At 39.0% G+C, this 19,700-nt stretch overlaps 1 protein-coding gene across 1 annotated transcript; it reads left to right on the top strand.

The window, feature by feature from the left end:
- Nucleotides 1-1,257: 1,257 nt before the first annotated feature.
- Nucleotides 1,258-18,506, top strand: LOC140928785 (beta-1,4-N-acetylgalactosaminyltransferase 3-like). The gene is made up of 5 exons (XM_073378567.1): nucleotides 1,258-1,936; nucleotides 7,981-8,450; nucleotides 11,754-12,273; nucleotides 12,771-12,915; nucleotides 18,061-18,506. Exons 1-5 carry the CDS (start codon nucleotides 1,322-1,324, stop codon nucleotides 18,207-18,209), a joined length of 1,899 nt encoding a protein of 632 aa, XP_073234668.1. The 5' UTR covers nucleotides 1,258-1,321; the 3' UTR covers nucleotides 18,210-18,506.
- The last annotated feature ends 1,194 nt before the right edge of the window (nucleotides 18,507-19,700 follow it).

Below are 19,700 nucleotides of genomic sequence, written 5' to 3'. Positions count from 1 at the left end.
GGCATTTCAGAAGACACCTATTTGCCGAGGTAAGGATTTACGTTGTAAGTTGTATTTCGAGTAAGCATTCGAGTTGGATTTTCGAGTTGGATTCAGTTTCAAGTTTACCTTTGCTGGACAGAGGTCTGTTCTAGAAATATCTAGGATGAAATAAGCGTGTGCACGGTTTGATAAAGCTCCCTTTTGTGAGCGTATTCGGGCGACTCACTCGCTACGCGAAAAGGCAACGAGAATCTACTTCTTACATCTGTTTATTCTTCCTAGAGTCTACAGTTATCGCAGGTGGCCCAAGCTCGAAATAACATTCAAAATATAAGGATTTGTATGGGAAAAAACCTATCGTTTCTGTAACTTACGAAAATGAAAGGATTTCAATAAAAAACAGCTTACCTTACTTAAAATGTGTGTTACGTCTCTCCTGGGTCGATTTATGGCCGTTTTATGGGTTTTTATGTAAAGGGTTAGAGAACTAAGACGATCCACTACCGAAGAATACTCGCAATCGTATAACTGATACATTTATTCGATCTGAAATTAAAATGTACAATGTATTCTAATTAACTAAATCAATTGGTAATAAACGAAACAATTAAAACGAGCGGAGCGGGAATAACTGATATAAACTTTTAACAATAATTATGCCATGCGGTCACTGGTCGTCAATGTCCAAAAACTCATGAAATCCTTATGAAACTACAAAACCAAAACTAAAATGATTGACAATATTATAACATTGATCATAAACTTACTTCTATGGCGAGTTTTCTTAACTTTCCTTGGTCGGGATAACCATGAAACAGTGTAACAGGTAAGCAGTAAATCACATGAAACATGTCCAATTCAGATCTCGGGTAAAACTAAACTGCTTAATTAAAGTTGAGGTTTATCTACTATTTGAGTTTCCTGTTGGGCGTGTACGAGGCTACCGCAAATTCCTTAACTATGAATTCCTTGCATAGTCCAGAAAACTACGTTAACAGGGTTTTCTCTTTATATAAAGGTTTACCTTTCACAGAAACGATGGTTTTTTTTCCCATAAAAATCCTTATGTTTTGAATGTTTCGCAACAATGCCGATTCTCGCCGATGCTCATATTTCGAGCTTGGGCTACCTGAGCAGCGACTAGAGTTTTTGAGGTGTTTGTTATCAAAAACTGGAATTTCTTTTCGAAAGTAGGAGTTTGTTTTCAAAACTTGGAGTTTTTTGGCGATGATCAATAACAGTAAAGAGAGTATTTGTTTATTGGTTTACAGTGTCATCCTGTGACAGCTGGCTGTCTGACTGAATCACAAGCCGGGGGTCGCAACATTCGATCCAAGTTATGTGGCCTCGACGCACTCTTACATTCCGAAGATTTCAAAAAGCTGTGAGGCGTTTGATTGTCGCACTAGCTGCAGGCTCGATCTCGTTTTTTTTACTTTTTACATTTCGGGGAAGACATAGCGACGATACAGTTGACGAATTCTCTGCGTTTCCAAGGACGATCGGTGGCGTTGGCTCTGAGGACGAGAATACTGTCGCAGCACGTGTACCACACGCTCTCAATGTTCACGTTTGGCGAATGCAATGCGGTTCGAACGTAACATATTTAAAAAAGTCACTGTTCTTTCCAAAATATCCTGATGAGGAGAAGTTCATCAACGACTTTCAGATTGAAGACGATAGCGTGGACTACGGTCAGAAAATATTTGGATATTTACATCCACAAAGCAATGGTTTGTTTCGTTTCGCGATCGCCTCTGACGACACTTCGGAGTTGTGGATAAGTACAGACGAAAACCCTTATAATAAACGGCTAGTTGCTCGTGTATTCACTGAAAACGCAATAGCTTGGACGGGCAAGGACGAGTTAGATAAATATCCTGAACAAAGATCCAAAGAGCCACTCCATCTTCAAGCTAATAAGAAATACTACGTCGAGGTTTTACACCAAAATGTGAGTAGCCGCTACATACTTTATCCGTGTAATCTATAACACAGACATGTAATTTTAAATTAAAATCATACTTGTATAAAACTTGTCCAGGGGCTCTCCTCGAAAAGCCCTACAGGGTTTGCTGAGAGTTCCTGCCCAAGTATATTTTTAAAATTATAAGACTGTGTAATATTGTCACAGGGAGCCCGAACGTTGTTTTAGCTGACAGAAAAAATTAGATATATTTACGCTATGTTAGCTAATAAAATAATAAGATGCATTTTCCTTTGTTCCTTTGTTACTGATGGTTCGCGTTCGTCAACGACGAACGCGAACGACTTAATATACCGACGTTCGTCAGCGACGTTCGTCACTCATGACGACTACGACGTGAAAATGCCTAATTTCACGTTGTACAGAGGAAGTACACAAGCGACGACGAAATTTCCTCCCTCTTTCTGCTCTTGGCTATGGTTCTTAGGAATTCAACTTTAGCATGGTTCGCCTACATTCGAAAAAGTTAGTGACTTGGGGTAATCGCGATGAAGATTGAATAGCCTGCGTTGCAGGCGTTTGGAAGGGAAGGGAAAGGGGGTTTTGGGCGCTAGGGAAACGCGAGGGGCGCGCGAGGAGGAAGGGGAGGAGGGAACTGCCAGGAAACCATTGTTTTCGCCATCCCGCCTACTAATTATGTATGCAAAATAACGCAACTGTGAATGACTAGCGGTCAAATAAGTCTGGCCGCGATGCACTTAATTTTTAAAGTCGTATTTCACATACTTTTTTTCTTTTGTTTTCCTAAAATAAGAAATCTGAAGTGAAGGTACTATTTAAAAAAGTGTAAATGCGGTCGTCCGTTGAAAGAAGAAAGTCGCAACCATGCGTGGCTTGTTATATAAAATCCAGCATAAATCTTACGTTACTAAAACATGGAACGACCTAAAACCACCTACAACCACCTAAAACCACCTACAACCACCTCAAAAAATTCAACAACCACCTTCAACCATCTACAACCACCTCAAAAACATCTACAACCACCCGCAAACAATCTAAAACCATCTAAACAGTGAACAGGGTGTAAATGTCTGAAATAGTTTCACACAAATGTATGTAGTTCCGCACAATCCTTTAGTCTAGTGTGAACGTGTCTCACTTGTAGAGCCTGATTTTATACAGCTATTAACCCGTTTACAGTTGCAAGAATTAGAAGACATATCATGATATTTGATAATTCTTTTCAGCAAAATGAATCAAAACGTTCTTACCAGTAAGGTCCTTTGGCGGGGAGGGAAGACCCGAATATTTGATCCAAATTTTTCGTTCCGTTTTAGCTCGTAAAGTTCCAGCTACTCTAGCCTGTGCCAGGCTCTCAGATAGTATAGTGGGGACGTATTTACAACGAGCAAAGCGAAAATAAGAAGCGCGCATATCCCATCACTCCCAAGAAGAGGGCCGGGGTGAAAGTTGGGTTCCAAAACATAATAAAGGTATATAAAAATCCGGGTAAATTACTTTAAATACAATCATTCACTATTAAAATTTTTCAACCCATTTTTATTAATTTCGGCTCGTCTTAACTTGTTTTCTTCTGAATCCATTGCATTATAGATTTTTTTAAATAACATTTTTAACAATGATTACACCTACTAGTCTCCGTTTCCTGTGTCCTGACGCAAGGAGTTTAGCCTTGCGTGATGACACAGGAAACGGGTGTGAAAGACACTAGGGTTCACCTAAAGGAGTCACCTGGAATGTAGGTGGTTTTAGGTGGTTGTAGATGGTTTTAGGTGGTTTTAGGTCGTTCCATGTTTTAGTAACTACGTTTTTGCTGAAGGTATCGCGTTGGACTTCCCAACTTGCATGCAGTGTTCGTCGGAGAAATTAATTACAAACACTTTGCTGACTCTCGAACTGGATCCAGCGCAGCATACAAAAGAACGCTGGTAGCAGGGAAAGAAGCACGGAACTTCAAAGATCTGCAATAAGGCTAATTCTGCAATCAATATTATTTTTGAAGTACGGTAAGTTCCTGGCGGCTTTATAACGTCTATAACCAGCAAAAAGATGTCCTCAAACCAAAAATCGCTAAGGATTATAGATCGCTTCGTCTTTAACAATCTGGTCGTTGATAAGCGTAGCCTGCGTGGTAGCCGTTTAAGGTCAAACAGCAGATAACAAGCACACAGGCAGCATGATTTTTCCTTTCTCTCTTCTAGTGAGTAAAACAAGCCGTTGGGAGACGAGACTTCTCAAAACCAGTCAGCAAAACTCGTCTAGCTGACAGGTCTTTTCCTTCATACGAGTCTTTTAACTGCTTTCTTCTATTCTCCTTTCAAGCTGAAATAGATACCTTCAGTTTCTAATCGTTCTAAAACGATGAATTGCATACAGAAATCTCATCACGCCTCACTAACAACATATTTTTAAATGATTACTGAAAGATCGATTAAGTTACTCAGTAGCGTGATGTTGATTTCAGCCAATCGGATTAAGGTATTAAGGCTGTGATTGACATGTTTCGAAGACGGACCAATCAGGATTTTATCATTCGCCTGGTGGATGTTAAAAACGAGAAAAACAATGATCTCCTGGCAGGCGTTTCCCTCCCTCCCTCCTCGTGCGCCTCTCGCGTTTCTCTCGCACCTAAAACTCCCTTTCCCTTCCCTTTCAAACGCCTGCCACGCAGGCTAAAGATTGAAAGAACACAAATTCACTTTTTCAGCGACGTTTTCTCTGCCGTCGCCGTTCTCGGATCTTAACGGTCCCTAATATAAAGTATCGGCGCGAAGCGTCGATACTTTATATTAAGTCGTTTTGGAAGGGATTTGAATCCGATCAGAGACGGTTAACATTGCTGGTTATCAAATAGCCTGCGTAGTAGGCGCTTGGAAGTAGTGGGTGAAAGAGAGAACGAGTGCGCGCGAGGGAGACACGGGAGGGGTGTCTGGCGCTTCGTAAATAAGACGGTCAAGTTTCGTCTCGCGTTTCTAATGTTGTTAACTGTTAACCGTCTCTGATCGGATTCAAATCCCTTCCAGACAGTGACAGGAACAAAGGAAAATGCATCTTATTATTTTATTAGCTAATACAGCGTAAAAACACCTCATTTTTCTATTAGCTAAAACAGCGTTCGGGCTTAGGCTTTGGTAGATTGTGCTACAACTAGTTGCAAAAATGTTGAGACACTCTCACGAAAAAACAACCTGTCTTGCTTCAAATCACTGCTAGTCACAGGTCTGTGAGATAAAATAGTGACTCCCCTCCTCCCCCCAATTCAAAGTTGTTCCTCCAAGTTATGAGCATGGTTTTGTATTCCTAGCAACTTTGAAAAGGGGTGGAGGGGGGTCACAAGCACAAGATCATGGACAGGCCATTTAAGCCAAAATATGGTACAGTGTCTCAAGTACTTTTGCAACTGGTTGTCTCATTTACGTTTTACTTCAAAAAGCTATTTCCACGTCTCAACTTCCCAAAGAGAAGACTATAGCGAGATAAATGAATAGAATGGCACTTTCTGTTGCTTTTCCCAGCTGACACATCATTGTCATTGATAGCAAAACTGCATAAAAAAGCGCTTAAGAATGTAGTGACTTTAAAATTTTGCCTCAATTTTGTTGTAACGCATGTGCTATTAATTATATACCGTGACATGGCTGTTCCGGCGTGGTGATTAAACTCTGAGAAGTGTGAATGCATATTAACAGCATACTTTTCCTTTTCCTGGTAATTAGAGATATTACAGTTGCGAATAAAGCTGCCAAACTTCCATTTTCACCCCTGTATCTGTAACGCAATGACATTTGATATGCAGTGGTGTTATGTAATCGGTATACCGCGTGAGTTATTTTTCAACACCGCTGTAAAAGTAAAACCGTTCAGTTTTTTTCATCTACTACAGTGAAAATAACATAGTTATTAACGTCCGTTAGAGCTAGAGAGCAGAAAAAGTTGTGTGCTAAGTTAGTTTCTATTTTCTGACGGTCTACCATCAATCACGGTCTACCATTCTGCAACAGTAAGAAATATGATATATCATTATATTTATCTGATATGATGGTAGACCGTGTAGACCGTTGACGCACGTAAATTCCTGACATTGCTATGGTGGAAAATTACTATTCTTGGGGACAGTGACTTCTTTTTTGCAAAGAAATACATTTTGTTACCAAGTATAGAATACAAGGCCACGTTATATGCGAGCTCTCGGGGCTATGTTACTGAAATACGCGCGTGAATTTTCACGTTACCTGATCACTAGTCACACTCGGGCTTCAAAATCGAAACCAAGTTGTAAGACAACCAAAACGTAAACATAAATCCAAACTTGTGTTAAGTAAACTAAAGTCCACAACAGCTACTTTTTAGCGTAACTTTTCTTTCCTGTAAATGGCAGGCGATAAAAGAGGAACCATTTCCACGTACTTATCAGAATCAACAACAAAAAGCCATCTCCTTGATCTAGCGGGGCATCTTAGGTCACTTTCCTTTCATTAATAAACGTCTTTTACTCGAGTTCGAAGAAAATATATTATTTTTCGTATTTTTGTAGCGTGTTAGGACAAAAAACCCTTTTCGTTGCAGCTTACTCAAGATGGTGTGGCATCTTTTGCCACGCGCTCCCTTTAAAAGCCCAGTTTCGAGCAAATTACCACAAAAACAAAAGTGGAAAAAACTGCCGTTTTTGTCTCGCCATTTTAAAACACGCAAACCTAGGGAAATGAAATGCTATTTTTTATAACCACCTCCTTAGGTGCAAAAAGTGCACCATGTTTCACCCTGTTTATTAATCGGGCACCACGGCTATAGAGGTATGAAGGACTCAGACAACCAGTTGCAAAAATGTTGAGACACTCTCACGAAAAAACAACCTGTCTTGCTTCAAATCACTGCTAGTCACAGGTCTGTGAGATAAAATAGTGACTCCCCTCCTCCCTCCAATTCAAAGTTGTTCCTCCAAGTTATGAGCATGGTCTTGTATTCCTAGCAACTTTGAAAAGGGGTGGAGGGGGGTCACAAGCACAAGATCATGGACAGGCCATTTAAGCCAAAATATGGTACAGTGTCTCAAGTACTTTTGCAACTGGTTGTAGCCTAATTTTAAGCATAATTCAGCAAAACGAGCATTATTTTAAGCTTTTATTTCAGTTTAGCACTGCCAGCATAATCTGGGCTTTTATGCGTTGAAAACAAAAAAACCCATCATAGCTCTAGAATAATTCAGTTTGTACTTTATTTCTGTATTGTTTTTGGAAATTATTGAGGTCTGTGCTAAGGCCCATGGTCAAATATGGTCCGGCAGGCCGCAGCGGTGACCCTGTGCGTAAGACCGAGACTCAGGCCACCACGCTTATGGCTCGGCGGCTCGGCCCCTCAGGCCTCAGATCAGAGATAACGTCGTCCTCGAGTACATCCACTTCCACCACTTCCACTGCCCTACCGAGAGCTTTAATCTCTAGAGAACGTGTTCCTAAAAGTAATACCGGAAAGTACAAGGAAAGAGGTAACTCAGATCCAAAGAACATGAGTCCTCGTGATCGATATCGAAGAATTCCCAGAGGAAAATTTGTGTCTTCGAGGTGGAAAACTGTTTTGCAGTGGGTGTAAGGAGATATTGAGCTCTAAAAAGAGCATTCTCAAAAACCACTTGGCTTCCAAAAAACATGCCGCAGGCAAAGAAAAGTTAAAAGTGACAAAAAAGCGAGATAATGTGCGCACATGCGTATTTGCGATGCTAAAGACTGTAAGACTAGAAGGTGGACTATATGAATGTTCATTAAAGTCAAAATTGAGAGTTAAGCTACTGATGATCTTTATTTTCCTTAAACTCAGTGTAAAATCTAATTAGCATAATTCCGGTGACAGAGAGCATAATTTTCAGAAAGTAGCATAATTTTGGCATAATTTCTAAAAAATATGAGCACTGCTAAAAGCATAATATGCTTTTTTTTCGAGCACAATCTACCAAAGCCTATTCGGGCTCCGATCGGCTCCCTGTGATTTAAATATTGTATGTAAAAAAAGGGCAAATAAATTGATTGATTGATTGATTGATTGATTGACAGGGCATTGGCAAAGGGTTCGTGCGTGTATTTTGGACTACATCTGACAAAGTTCAAGATTTTAGGCTCATCACTTCAGAATACCTCTCTTCATTTCTGCAGAACGTATCGCATATACAAGAGAAAAAAGTAGCACTGCACAATGTGCTTTCGCTGCGATATAAGCAAGAGTTCCATAAAGAATCCAGCCGCATCAGCAGCAAATTTGTCAAGTTTTATTCTCTGCCTTTCATTTCGAAAGCCAGTTTTCTTCCTTCCTGCAATTACAAGAGTAGTTTTGTACCAGGTAATAAAGTTGATCGCTTTGAAGGGAAGGCAACGGTGTTTGAATCAAATGTTTACCCACCGGACGATACGCAGATGTCAAGAAACTCCGGAATGCTGTGGACTCGTCCAAATCGAGTCGCTGACAGAGAGGTAGTTCGGTCAGTCGTGGATAACATGGTTGCTGCACTTCGTCTGAGTTCCTCAGAGTAAGTTACATAAAAATTTAGTTAAATGTATAAAGATGATAACTAGCAGTAACCAATGGTTAAGAAGTGTGGAAGACACAAATCAAAACACTCATAAAAAATGGACAAATCACCGTTACTTCCACTCGGGGTTAAAGGAAATCGCTTAAATCGCAATGGATCGGAAAAATAACCACACAGCAAACAAAAACAAGAAAAGTAAATACGGTAAGCTGTATTTTATTGAACATTCTAGCGAGTATTTGTCGATTTGAATCTTTTACCTGAATTCCCATACAAATCCTTTATATTCACGGCCATTTTAAATTACGTAATATGAAACTTCATGTGTTAACGATTAAACTCACACACTGAGCTTGGGCCGCCTGTGGTCCGCAAGGTCTTTCCGTGTCCAGACATTGTCACATTATAATAGCCGCAGTGACACTGGCGAGCGCAGATTTGAAATCCTTATTAATGTGACGTTATTACCAAGGTCTTTAGGGTGTTCTTCGTCTTTAACTCTCACCAAATGCGCGGCGTTGCGCTGGACAAATAGACGGATAATCTACGAGATAATTCGAATAAATGAAGGCGGAATGGGACTGAAGCTCGGTAGAACACTGCGTGTGCCTCCGCTTCCGGTTTTTTTTTTTTTTTTTGATTGACATGAACGCGTGACAATGAAACACGAACATGTGTTTTTTTTAAGTCTTTTGCGCTGAGGACAGTGTTCGCGTTTTGATAGTCGACTTCTGGGCACTTCGCTGGGCTGCGTGGCCAACGTCACAAACAATGCCAGAGATAATGGGTCGTTAGTAACTTGTGCGTTACACAGTGTTTTCACATGACATCACGGCGGCCATTGGTGTCCCAAAACAATCCATGTTGGTGTCCCAAACCAATCCTCTGGGAGTTGAACTCTTTTCTTATGCAAACGCTTTCTTTTGTTCCAATAAATTTGCATAGATGCTGGCCACTTGAGTGAAAACACTCTATAGAGCAAAGCAGAAATCATGCACTTCGACAGAACTGGAACTCTTCAAATATGTTAATCTTAATCGTAGTTAACTCGTTGACAGCTCACGTAATTCAACATGGCTCCGTGACTTAACGGGAGTCATTAGGGACTGGTCAAAAAGTATAGGCGGGGGTGGGCCGGAGCAGAGAGGGGGTGGGTCATGAGGTTTTGAGCCTTGTGAAAGGGGTGGGTCGAGCAATTTTCAGCTACCCTTAAGGGGTGGGTCGCCATATTTTTTACTAACTACTAACGAGACAGTTGACTACACTTGTTATATAAAACACAGCCAGCTGGAATTATTGCTAAAATACTCACAAACCTGTTGTGCGAGAAAATACGAAGGTTGACAGGCCGCACATCTATACGGGCGTGGAACCCTCTGTTAACCTTTTTTTTTTCGGCTCTAACGAGCATGTCCTTTAACGATTTTCCTTTTTTGTAAGGAAATGATTGGTGGCTCTTTAAAAATTTATTGAAGTTATAGTTGGTTTTGTATAAGATTCCATTTTTTCATTCAAGCTTCCTTTATAGTAGACACTGAGGGCTGGTATTGTGTCAAGAATGACAATATTTCTTTTTCCTTCTTGTTGTTTTGTTTTAGGAGTTTAGACTCCCTGTTGTGAATTTTATTTCTGATAGTAGGTTTTCTATCAAAGATAGAGGGCACACAATGAGAATATAGTTCAAAACCACTTAAACATAGCATTGTTAAACGTATTTTAGTATTTAAACAGTAGATATAGGCATATTTTTATCCCCTAAAAATCTTTCATCTGTTCGGATCTCCTAGCTGAAAGTCTAGTGATCGGAAAATTATAGGGATCAAAATTTACCTTTTTGAAAATTTCAGCCAGAAAAAAGGCTCCCGAAAATTCTAGGTGACCTTTTTAGGGTAAAAATCCATTAAGAATGGGCAATTACACCATTTTTTTAGATGTTCGAAAATCCTAGGAGGGGCAGACAAGCAAGAAATTTTATAACAAATGTTCCGAAAATTCTAGATCTCAAATCGTCTTTCGAACAGATATTTTCCGAAAATTGCAATTCTGTTTTAACATTTGGAGGGTGACACGAGGTGAAATGTGTGTGCAAGCAGCTTTCCGTTTGTTTAAAATGTGTCTTTGCATCAAGGATAGATTTTTCCTTGAATCTTGTGCCTTTGTATACAACCGTGTCTAAAAACGCAGTCTCAGTGTCAAATGTTTCGGCCAAGAAATTCAATAGTTGGGTGATGTAAGCTTGCTTGTTCAATGAAGGCTTCGATGTCTGGTTTACTCATGTCCCATAGGGAAAAGATATCGTGTATGTGGCATTTTCAAACTGTTGTTCTAAAGACAGTTTTGCTTAGAGTTGTTGTTTCAATATATGTCATGAAAATATTGGCAAAGGAATCAAAACTGCTGTCTTTGTGCCCATTGCAGTTCCATGGTTTTGTAGGTAGTGCTTTCCACTGAAGTGGAAGAAATTTTCTTTGAGGGTTAATCTAAGCATTTCCGGCAAGTAATGTGTAGGAATGGGTTGTCTTTGTTGAAATTTTCATATGCTTTGTGACAGATAATTTCAATATACCCTCGTTTTGCTATATATTTGTGTCAAGACTCATAACGTCCATTGAAACAAGAAATGTTCGGTTTTTCACATTCGTCTTTTCAGTGAAAGGTATGATTTCTGTGATTTTGATATTGGTTGTAGCAGTGTATCAACAAATTTTGTCAAGCACAGAACAAGGTTTTATTGGATTATTAAGAGGAAACCGAACGTCCATGTTTTAACTAGGGGGTGGGTCATGCAATTTCCAACCTTGCTTTAGGGGTGGGTCAGTCATTTTTGTGCCGAAGGGAGGGGGTGGGTCATGTGTTTTTTATCAACCACATTTCCAAATGCTCCGGCCCACCCCCCCCCCCCCCCTCCCCCCTATACTTTTTGACCAGTCCCTTACTTAGACTAGAGTGCAAACGAAAAAATTGCAAATTCCCATACTTCTCTTTCTTTCTTACTCATTTGGATTTGAACAGATTAATACGTTCATACACTCAACCGTCAACCGTAAGAACATCGCACTAAAAACGCTTTCGGTGAAAAAAGAGACATCATGTAGCTAACAGTATAACTGTTTGTCGACTTAAGAAAAACTAGATCCTTGTGTTTTAAACTAGAAAGAACAACTTTGAAGGGCACCTCAGAATAATTAACAAAAAATGGTGGTGACATTAGTTTCTCCTTGCGTGAAAGTTCCATTGACGGATTGTCTACGTTTGTAAATTTTTTAGCCTTTTTTAACCTCATATTTTAATTTCTTTCAGGAATTACTTTTTAAAGAGAATTCACAAAGTTCTACAAAAAACAGATCCAGTTTATGGGGACCGTTATTCAGTTGATCTGGAACTTGGCCTTCCTCACACTGAAAAATCTTATCGCTTCTCTGAGCACGTGTATCAAAAAAAGGGAACGAACAGTTTGTGTCTTCCCAAGGGAATTGAGTGGAACAGAAACGCCACGGTTTACATAATACTCCCTGTCAAAGATCAGGGAAGATGGGTCTATCATTTCATCAATGATCTCACGGTTGCCAGCTTATTAACGGGTGATAAGAACTTCCACGTTATTGTTGCTGATTTTGAGAGTCAAGATATCGACTTGGCCAAAGCGTTCGACACTGCCCTTCTGAGGAGCAGGCACACTATTATCAACTTGACCGGTAAATTTTACAAGACCCTGGCGTTGAACAAAGCTGTAGAGCAAGTACAAAGTGCGCATGATCTGTTGTTCTTGTTTGATCTTCACATTGATGTGCCCGTTGATATTCTGGACAGCGTGCGAAAGGTGAGTTGATACTGGCCTACGTAGCAGACGCCGGTAATTACCTTATTACAGGCCTAGATTTCTTCCTTCGCCCTTAAAAAAACCTGGCGCCTGCTACACAGTTTAAGTTGATACGTGTTGTTATAAACTGGGCTTTTCGCGTGACGTCACGTCCACCATGGTGTCGTTAATTAATCCTGTAGAAATTGAACCTTTTTCTGAATTGTAAAAACTTTTCCTCGTCCCAACAAATTTGCATAGTTGTTAGCCTCGTGACTGAAAACGTTCTATAGCAAGATACACTTTTTTTGCAATTGCGGATAACTTCCCATTTTTTTTTTTATATCAACACCGTTTTTGCAGTACGTGTTTTCAAAGATCTAAATGTCAAGTGTCTGTTGTATTTTAGAGTAAAATGTTATCGTCACTTTTGTTGGAGAATTTCTTCCAACAACACTGTCAGATTTCCTGTTACGTTTAAGTGACAAGATCGAGTTTGGTTTCCTTATTTTCAACAGAACACCATAGAAGGAAGAATCGCTTTCTTTCCCGCAGTGGGACGTCTAGACTGTCAAAGTACATATATTGATCACCAAGGCTTTTGGCAGATGAACGGGTATGGTCTTCTTGCTGTATATAAATCGGACTGGATGCGTTTTGGCGGTAAGTTTAAAGAAAATCATCATCAAACGTCACAGTTGAGTCACGTGATCTACCTATTAATAGAGACCTGAAGCATCTGCGACGAAAGAGACGACGGAGACGAACTGCACCGTGAAAGGACTGGATCGAGAACGTCGTTCACGGCGGGAAAATTCGAGAGATAAGTGTTCAAAATGTCTTTTCACGGTCTGTGTTCCTCTCCAGCTGCTCCTTCTTCCTTTTCTTTTTTTTTTACCTCGGAGACTTTTTGTCGTTCAACTGCTCCTGTCAATTATCTCTTCGAGAGCCAGGTCTAGTTCGGCATCTTTGCAAGTGATTCCAGTGGCATTTTCCTCCTGGCGTATTTTCGCTTTATGCTTGTTTATTGTTTATTGTTTATTGTTTTGTTTGCCAAAAAATTATACAAATCAAATGAAATCTAATTACTTAAACTCTCATGGCGAGGAAGCCCAAGAGAAGCCACCGGGCTTATAAGGAATGGGCTCCCTCAGTTAGATAAATAGAACAAAATATTATCATAATTACACATGGGAAAATCAATGGCAGAGTTACAGTAAATCTTAAAAAAAGTATATTAGATAGTCGTACTAATCATAGTTCTAGGCTAAAAAAAGCGAAATGACAAAAAGAAAAAACAAAACAAAACAAATGAAAATAAAAGAGCAAAGGAAGAAAAAAAAAGTACATATATATATATATATATATATATAAATTACTATTTATGATAAGAGGAATGCTTTCAGTTTACAGCAAAAGGAAGCGGTACTTGTTGCATTTCGAATTTCAAAACTAAGAGAGTTAAAAAATTTAGGACCTTGGAAACTGATGGAGAACTTTCTTATATTAGTCCTGCATTGCGGTAAATAAAAATGCTCCGAACTTCTAGTGCCATAAGAATGCACCTGGCGTGTCACCAGAAACATGTTATTGAAGCTATAAGGAAGTAAGCCAGATCTGTATTGATACATAAATTTTCCTATTTGAAGTTTGTAGATACTCTCAAGATTCAGAATTTTTAAATTTTTAAATAAGGGGTCAGTGTGAGCATCGAAAGCACGCCTCGACATTATTCTTACGACCCGTTTTTGAAGTGTGATTAATCTTCTGAGGTTTGATGTGTAGGTCGATGCCCAGACGCTCACACAGTAGAATAAGTATGGGTAGATAAGGCTAAAATAAAGCATTCGTAAGGAGGAATTATTTAGGCAAAAACTTGATTTATAAATTATACCTATGGTTTTAGACACTTTCCTAGCAACATTATGTATATGTGATTTCCATGTTAAATGTTCATCCAAAGTTACACCAAGAAAAGTAGCTTCCTTAACACGGTCAATCGAATAATTACTAATATTAAAAGCTAAATCAAGTGTTTGCCTGTTTTGTCTCGGTCTGAATATGATAAAATTAGATTTCTTAACATTAATAGATAGCTTATTTGTATAAAACCAACACGTTATCTTTTTCAATTTTAAATTTACAACTTCCATAAGATAGGAAGCATCAGTATGCGAATAGAAGATATTAGTGTCATCAGCAAACAGTGTCAGCTCTAAGACCTTTGACACATTACATAGATCATTTATATATACTAAGAATAACAGGGGACCTAAGATAGATCCCTGAGGGACTCCGCAAGTGATATCTAATGATGAAGAGTTGTAACCGTTATATTGCACAAATTGTTTTCGACAAGATAGATAACTTTTAAACCATTGTAAAGCAATACCACGTACTCCATAATGTTCTAATTTGTCGAGCAAAATTTCATGATTTACTGTATCAAAGGCCTTAGATAAGTCAATGAAAAGGCCTAAAGTTACCCTTTTATTATCAAGTGCATTTGAGATCTTGTCATACAATTGGATTAAAGCATGTGCAGTAGAATAATTTTTTCTGAATCCATACTGATTATGGGAAAGAATATCATATTTATTTAAAAAATTAATGAGGCGATTGTAGACGATTCTCTCTAGGAATTTAGAGAAAACTGGTAACACCGATACGGGTCGGTAATTTGTGAACAAAGATTTATCACCAGATTTAAACAATGGAATAACTCGTGCAATTTTCATCTCTTGGGGCACAACTCCAGAATTAAGAGACAAGTTAATTATATACGTCAATGGTGCGCAGATTAAGTTAAAAGACTCTTTAACAACATTCATTGAGATACTATCATATCCTGGAGCAGTACCGGATCGAAAGCTGCTACAAATCTCAGTGACTTCTTGTTCTGATGCCGATTGAAGAAAAAATGAATTAATAAAGCCTCCATTCAGAAAAGAACGATGAGATTTGTCAGACGCCGGAATTGATTTCGCCAATATTCGTAAAATACTCGCAAAAACGGTTTGCTATATGAGTAGGATTACATATTTCTTCTTCATTAGATTTGAAGATGGAAGGCAACTTACACTTGATTTTCTTCTTGTTAATAAGATCGTTAAGTAATTTCCAAGTTGATTTTGCATTTGATTTATATTCATCTAACTTTTTACTGTAGTAGAGACGTTTAGCAACGCGAAGGGAATGTGTCAATTTGTTTTTATAACTCTTGTAAAGTTTCTCATGATATGGAGTTGGGTTAGCAAGGAAACGCTTGTATAATAAATTCTTTTTTCTTACCGATTTAAGAAGACCTTTAGTTATCCATGGTTTGCTCAAAGTAACATTCTTTACTTTCACTTTTTTGAGAGGAAAGCAGTCATTGTAAATGGTAGTGTATTTATCAAGAAAACACCGATAAGCGCAATCAGTATCTTTACATTCAGATAATTCATCCCAATGAACGTTTGCAAGCCTATCTTTAAACTTAGCGACATTATTTCCACTTTTGTCACGAAACGAAAGCCAAGAAGTTTTATTTAAGTTCTTGTTTTGATCAAGAAGCAGTGTGAAAATCGGAAGATGATCAGATATATCACAAAACATCAGCCCGCTAACAGATAAGTTGTTTAAATTATTCGTGAAAATATTATCAATTAGCGTAGCCGTGTTAGAAGTTATTCTTGTCGGACGTGTGATCAATGGAAAAAACATTCTTGAGTACATAGTTTCTAACAATTCTCCAGTTGTGTCGTGACAATGGTGGTTGATTAAGTCTAGATTCCAGTCACCTAAAACATAGCAAATCTTGTTTTCCTTAGAGATACTTGCAAGCAACGAATCCAGGCTATTCATAAAATCGCGTAAATTTGAATTTGGTGGCCTGTAAACCACACCTACAATTATATTTTTCTCTTTCGGCCTATTGATTTCCACAAACAAAGACTCAGCACATTCAGTGCAAGAAAAAACTAAGTCAGGTCGACATTTAAAATCAAAATTGTCCGCTAAATATAGACCTACACCTCCACCTGTCCTATCTTTACGTGGATTGTGGACAAAATTATAACCTGAGATAACGGTATGATGCGATGAGTCTCGAAGCCAGGTCTCAGTTATACCAATAAAAGAGAACCTCAACTCTAGATTCTTTAGTAAAGTGGTTAAGCTATCCAAATTACGATGAAGGTTACGAATATTAAGATGCAGAAGCGATAAACAATTATTGACTTCTGATATATTTTTCTGATGCAACATTTCATTGAAGTTTTCTTCGGTATAATATTCGCAGTCAACTAACTCCGTGAAGAAATTAGCATCAGGATCATGATGGCTAGAAAGGCTAAATTTTTTATATGTTTCAGATAATAAAGGATTAAACCTGAGGCTAGCTAACCTATCGGGATCGTAACGTATAGGTCCATTTAACTGCTCAAATATAGCCAAACGAAAGTCTTCTTCGTTTAAATGAGTAAACGGTAATTCTTCCATTAATGAGTCGAACAAAAAACATTTTGCAATATACTTAACTTAATCATTTGAAGAACCGGAGGGCTTATCACGAATGATCAAACGATCTAAGATTGGTAATCAGCAAGGTCAGTGTGTCTCTCATCGATCTTTTATTGACTTTGAATTTCGGATGATCAAGGTCACTCAGGTTTACAGTTATCTGGTTCCATACATCTCCCCTTTCCTTGCTTCTATGCGGATGTTGGTAGGGTTCCATAACTAACATTTCTCGGCATGCAGCACAAAAACATGTTTGTCTGACCACTCCATCTCCTTTAAAAAGAAAAATAGAACCATAGGTTACTAATGTTTGGAGACAAATCAAAGTCTTAGAGAGTAAAAGGGCGGAACAGATTATGATTTAGCATCTTTTTGACCTGTAAACCTTTTTGCTTCAAGAAAAGCTAGAAAACATATACAAGAAAGCTTCAATGCGACTCGCTGGTGCTTGTTTACGAAGTCCTATATCAATCGATGTTCTGGTGTTTTTAGTACAAAAATACAAAGAACAAATACGTTGAAAGTCGAATACGCAATTGGGATGAAATTTCTTTCACGAAAGTTGATTTACGGGGTTAAAATACGAGTAAATTTATTCACGTTCACTGCTGGACGCCAAACTAGCGAGGATGTGCAGTAGCGTTCAACTCGCCCTAGCCACTTCCGGTAGGTCGTCGACGTCCCATTCGTCGTCAATGCTTAAGGTCCCTAATATTTTTTGGGGCTCCTACTTAAAGAATAGGAGAACTATTGAAGAGGGCCGCAACTTTATTTCGAGCTAACAAACGATAGAGCAGGTATTTTATTTCATGACTTTATGTAGAAAGGTCACGGCTAGGAAATTCGCGTTGAAAACTTACAGATTGTAATTTAAACCACGGTTTGTGTAAATAATCAGTAACGATAAAGGCTGTTCTTAAAATATAAACCAGGGCCGAGTTGTTCAAAGCTGGGTTAAGATAACCCGGGGTTAGTGCAAGGTTTGAATTCAGATATGAAAGCATAAAAATCATTTCAGTTTTAATTCTTTTGGCTACAGCTTGATCATTGCAAGCTTTGAATATAACAGAGAAAATTATCCGAGAAAATGCTTCTGAACACAAGAAAACGAAACCTGGTTTAAATTTAACCCCGGGTTAAACGCTAATCGGCCTTCGAACAACTGGGCCCAGAGGTCTACGCCGGGAAAGATTAAACTAGTGAACTTCCAATTGTTCGTATAGGAGAGAGATGAAGCTGTTTCTCTTGTCCTTACGTAAAATTGTATGAGACAAATCGTATTTTTTAACTGCTTAATTTTGAAAGGAATGAATACCGAGGAATTCAAGTACAAATGGGGTGGAGAGGACTGGGACCTACTGGACCGCGTCGTGAATGCTCAGTTGGAAGTTGAACGGATCAAGTACCCAGGCCTCTATCATCATCATCACTCCAAACAGGAAATGTGGAGTTAATGTACACAGCAACCGGGCCTGGTTTGGTTGGGAAAGTACCGACCATGTCTGTTATTGGTCGAGGAAGTGTTAGACAGTTATGAGGAGGAGGTCCTCGTGCAAATCAACGGAATTTAATATATAAAGGCCCAGTCCACATGTATCCGGATATTTTTGAAAACTGAGATTTTTTCCTCCGCCTAAAAAATACGCGTCCACACGTAGCGTATTTGAATCATTTTCGCCCGTCCACATGAAACCGCTAAAACAATGAAAATACGATAGCATCCCTTCTAGAGCGTGTGAAATAGTCCATTTCAAAAATACCATACTACTCGCAGGCTCAGCTTCACCGCAGAGGAATTATTTGACTTTCTTTTTTTTAATTAAAGATAAGCAATTATTTAAGCTTAAAGAGGTAGATTTCTGAACCCAACGAAAAAACGAGCTTAACTGCAATCAAGCTAACGTCAGCACTTGTGCGCCCGTATGTCAACGCGCTGGAAATGCAAATTTTGAAGAAGCTTCATTGGCACCCAACGGGAAATTTTGGGAAAAAGACCTGAAAACAACAACAAAGCGTGAATAAAGCTTTCTGAAGCCATTTTAAGCATTTTGGGAGATTGCTGGGAAAAATGTATTTGTTCCTCACTCCCAGCAAGACTGATGGAAGCGTTCCCAGCCAGCAAGGTGCACCGACAACCTGCAACCAGACTTACTGGGAAGTTTCCCAGCAGACTTACTTCCAGACATTAATTACTGGCCAGTTTGAACTAGTTTGGGTGTGGTCAAAGGGCAACGTTCAGTCCTTCAGTGGAGGAGGGAGGGAGGCACATGAATTTAGATGTGGCCTAAGGGCAAAATTAACCCTTCGGTGGGGGAAGGGGGAGGGGGGAAGAGGTTTCTGAGAACAATCACATAGCAGCTATTCTATACATCAAATCCCCTCAGACACCCTAAATTGTTCATTTCCCAGGAACCCTTTCCTTCCAAAGACAAATAATTTTTCCACAACCTGCCAGCCAGCAAAAATGTTCCTGTAGAGCATATATTTTGAGGAACAGATCCGTTGGGTGCCCCTGAAGCTTACGCATGGTACGGTGCAGTTCTTGCAAAGTAACGAAAGTGAGATTTACCTGGAAAACTACCCAAAGAAGCATTTAAAAGAACATTATAGTATTTTTTACAGTGGTTTATGCTAGTAGGTTATGATCTATGGCATCATCGTATTCGAAAACCTTCCTTTTCGTCCGCCCACACGCAAAAGAGAATCCGGCGTTTTAAAAAAAAACTCCACTCTGGAGTGGAGTTTTTTCTGGAGTGAAAACAGGCTTTTTCGGTGCCCGAAAACTCCGTATATGTTTGGTACGGAGGATAAAGGCTAAAATGGAGGAAAAAAACTCTACGTTTTCAAAAATATTCGGATACGTGTGGACGTGTCACAAATCTTTATCCGTCATAAGCATTTAACAGTAAAGCATATCTAACTATGAATTTACCTCTAACGAGGAG

Source organism: Porites lutea, chromosome 2, assembly GCF_958299795.1.
Source record: "Porites lutea chromosome 2, jaPorLute2.1, whole genome shotgun sequence".
In the NCBI taxonomy this organism is placed as follows: Eukaryota; Metazoa; Cnidaria; class Anthozoa; order Scleractinia; family Poritidae; genus Porites; species Porites lutea.
The sequence above is the reverse complement of the archived record's forward strand: the minus strand, read 5'-3'. Positions and strand labels throughout refer to the sequence as shown.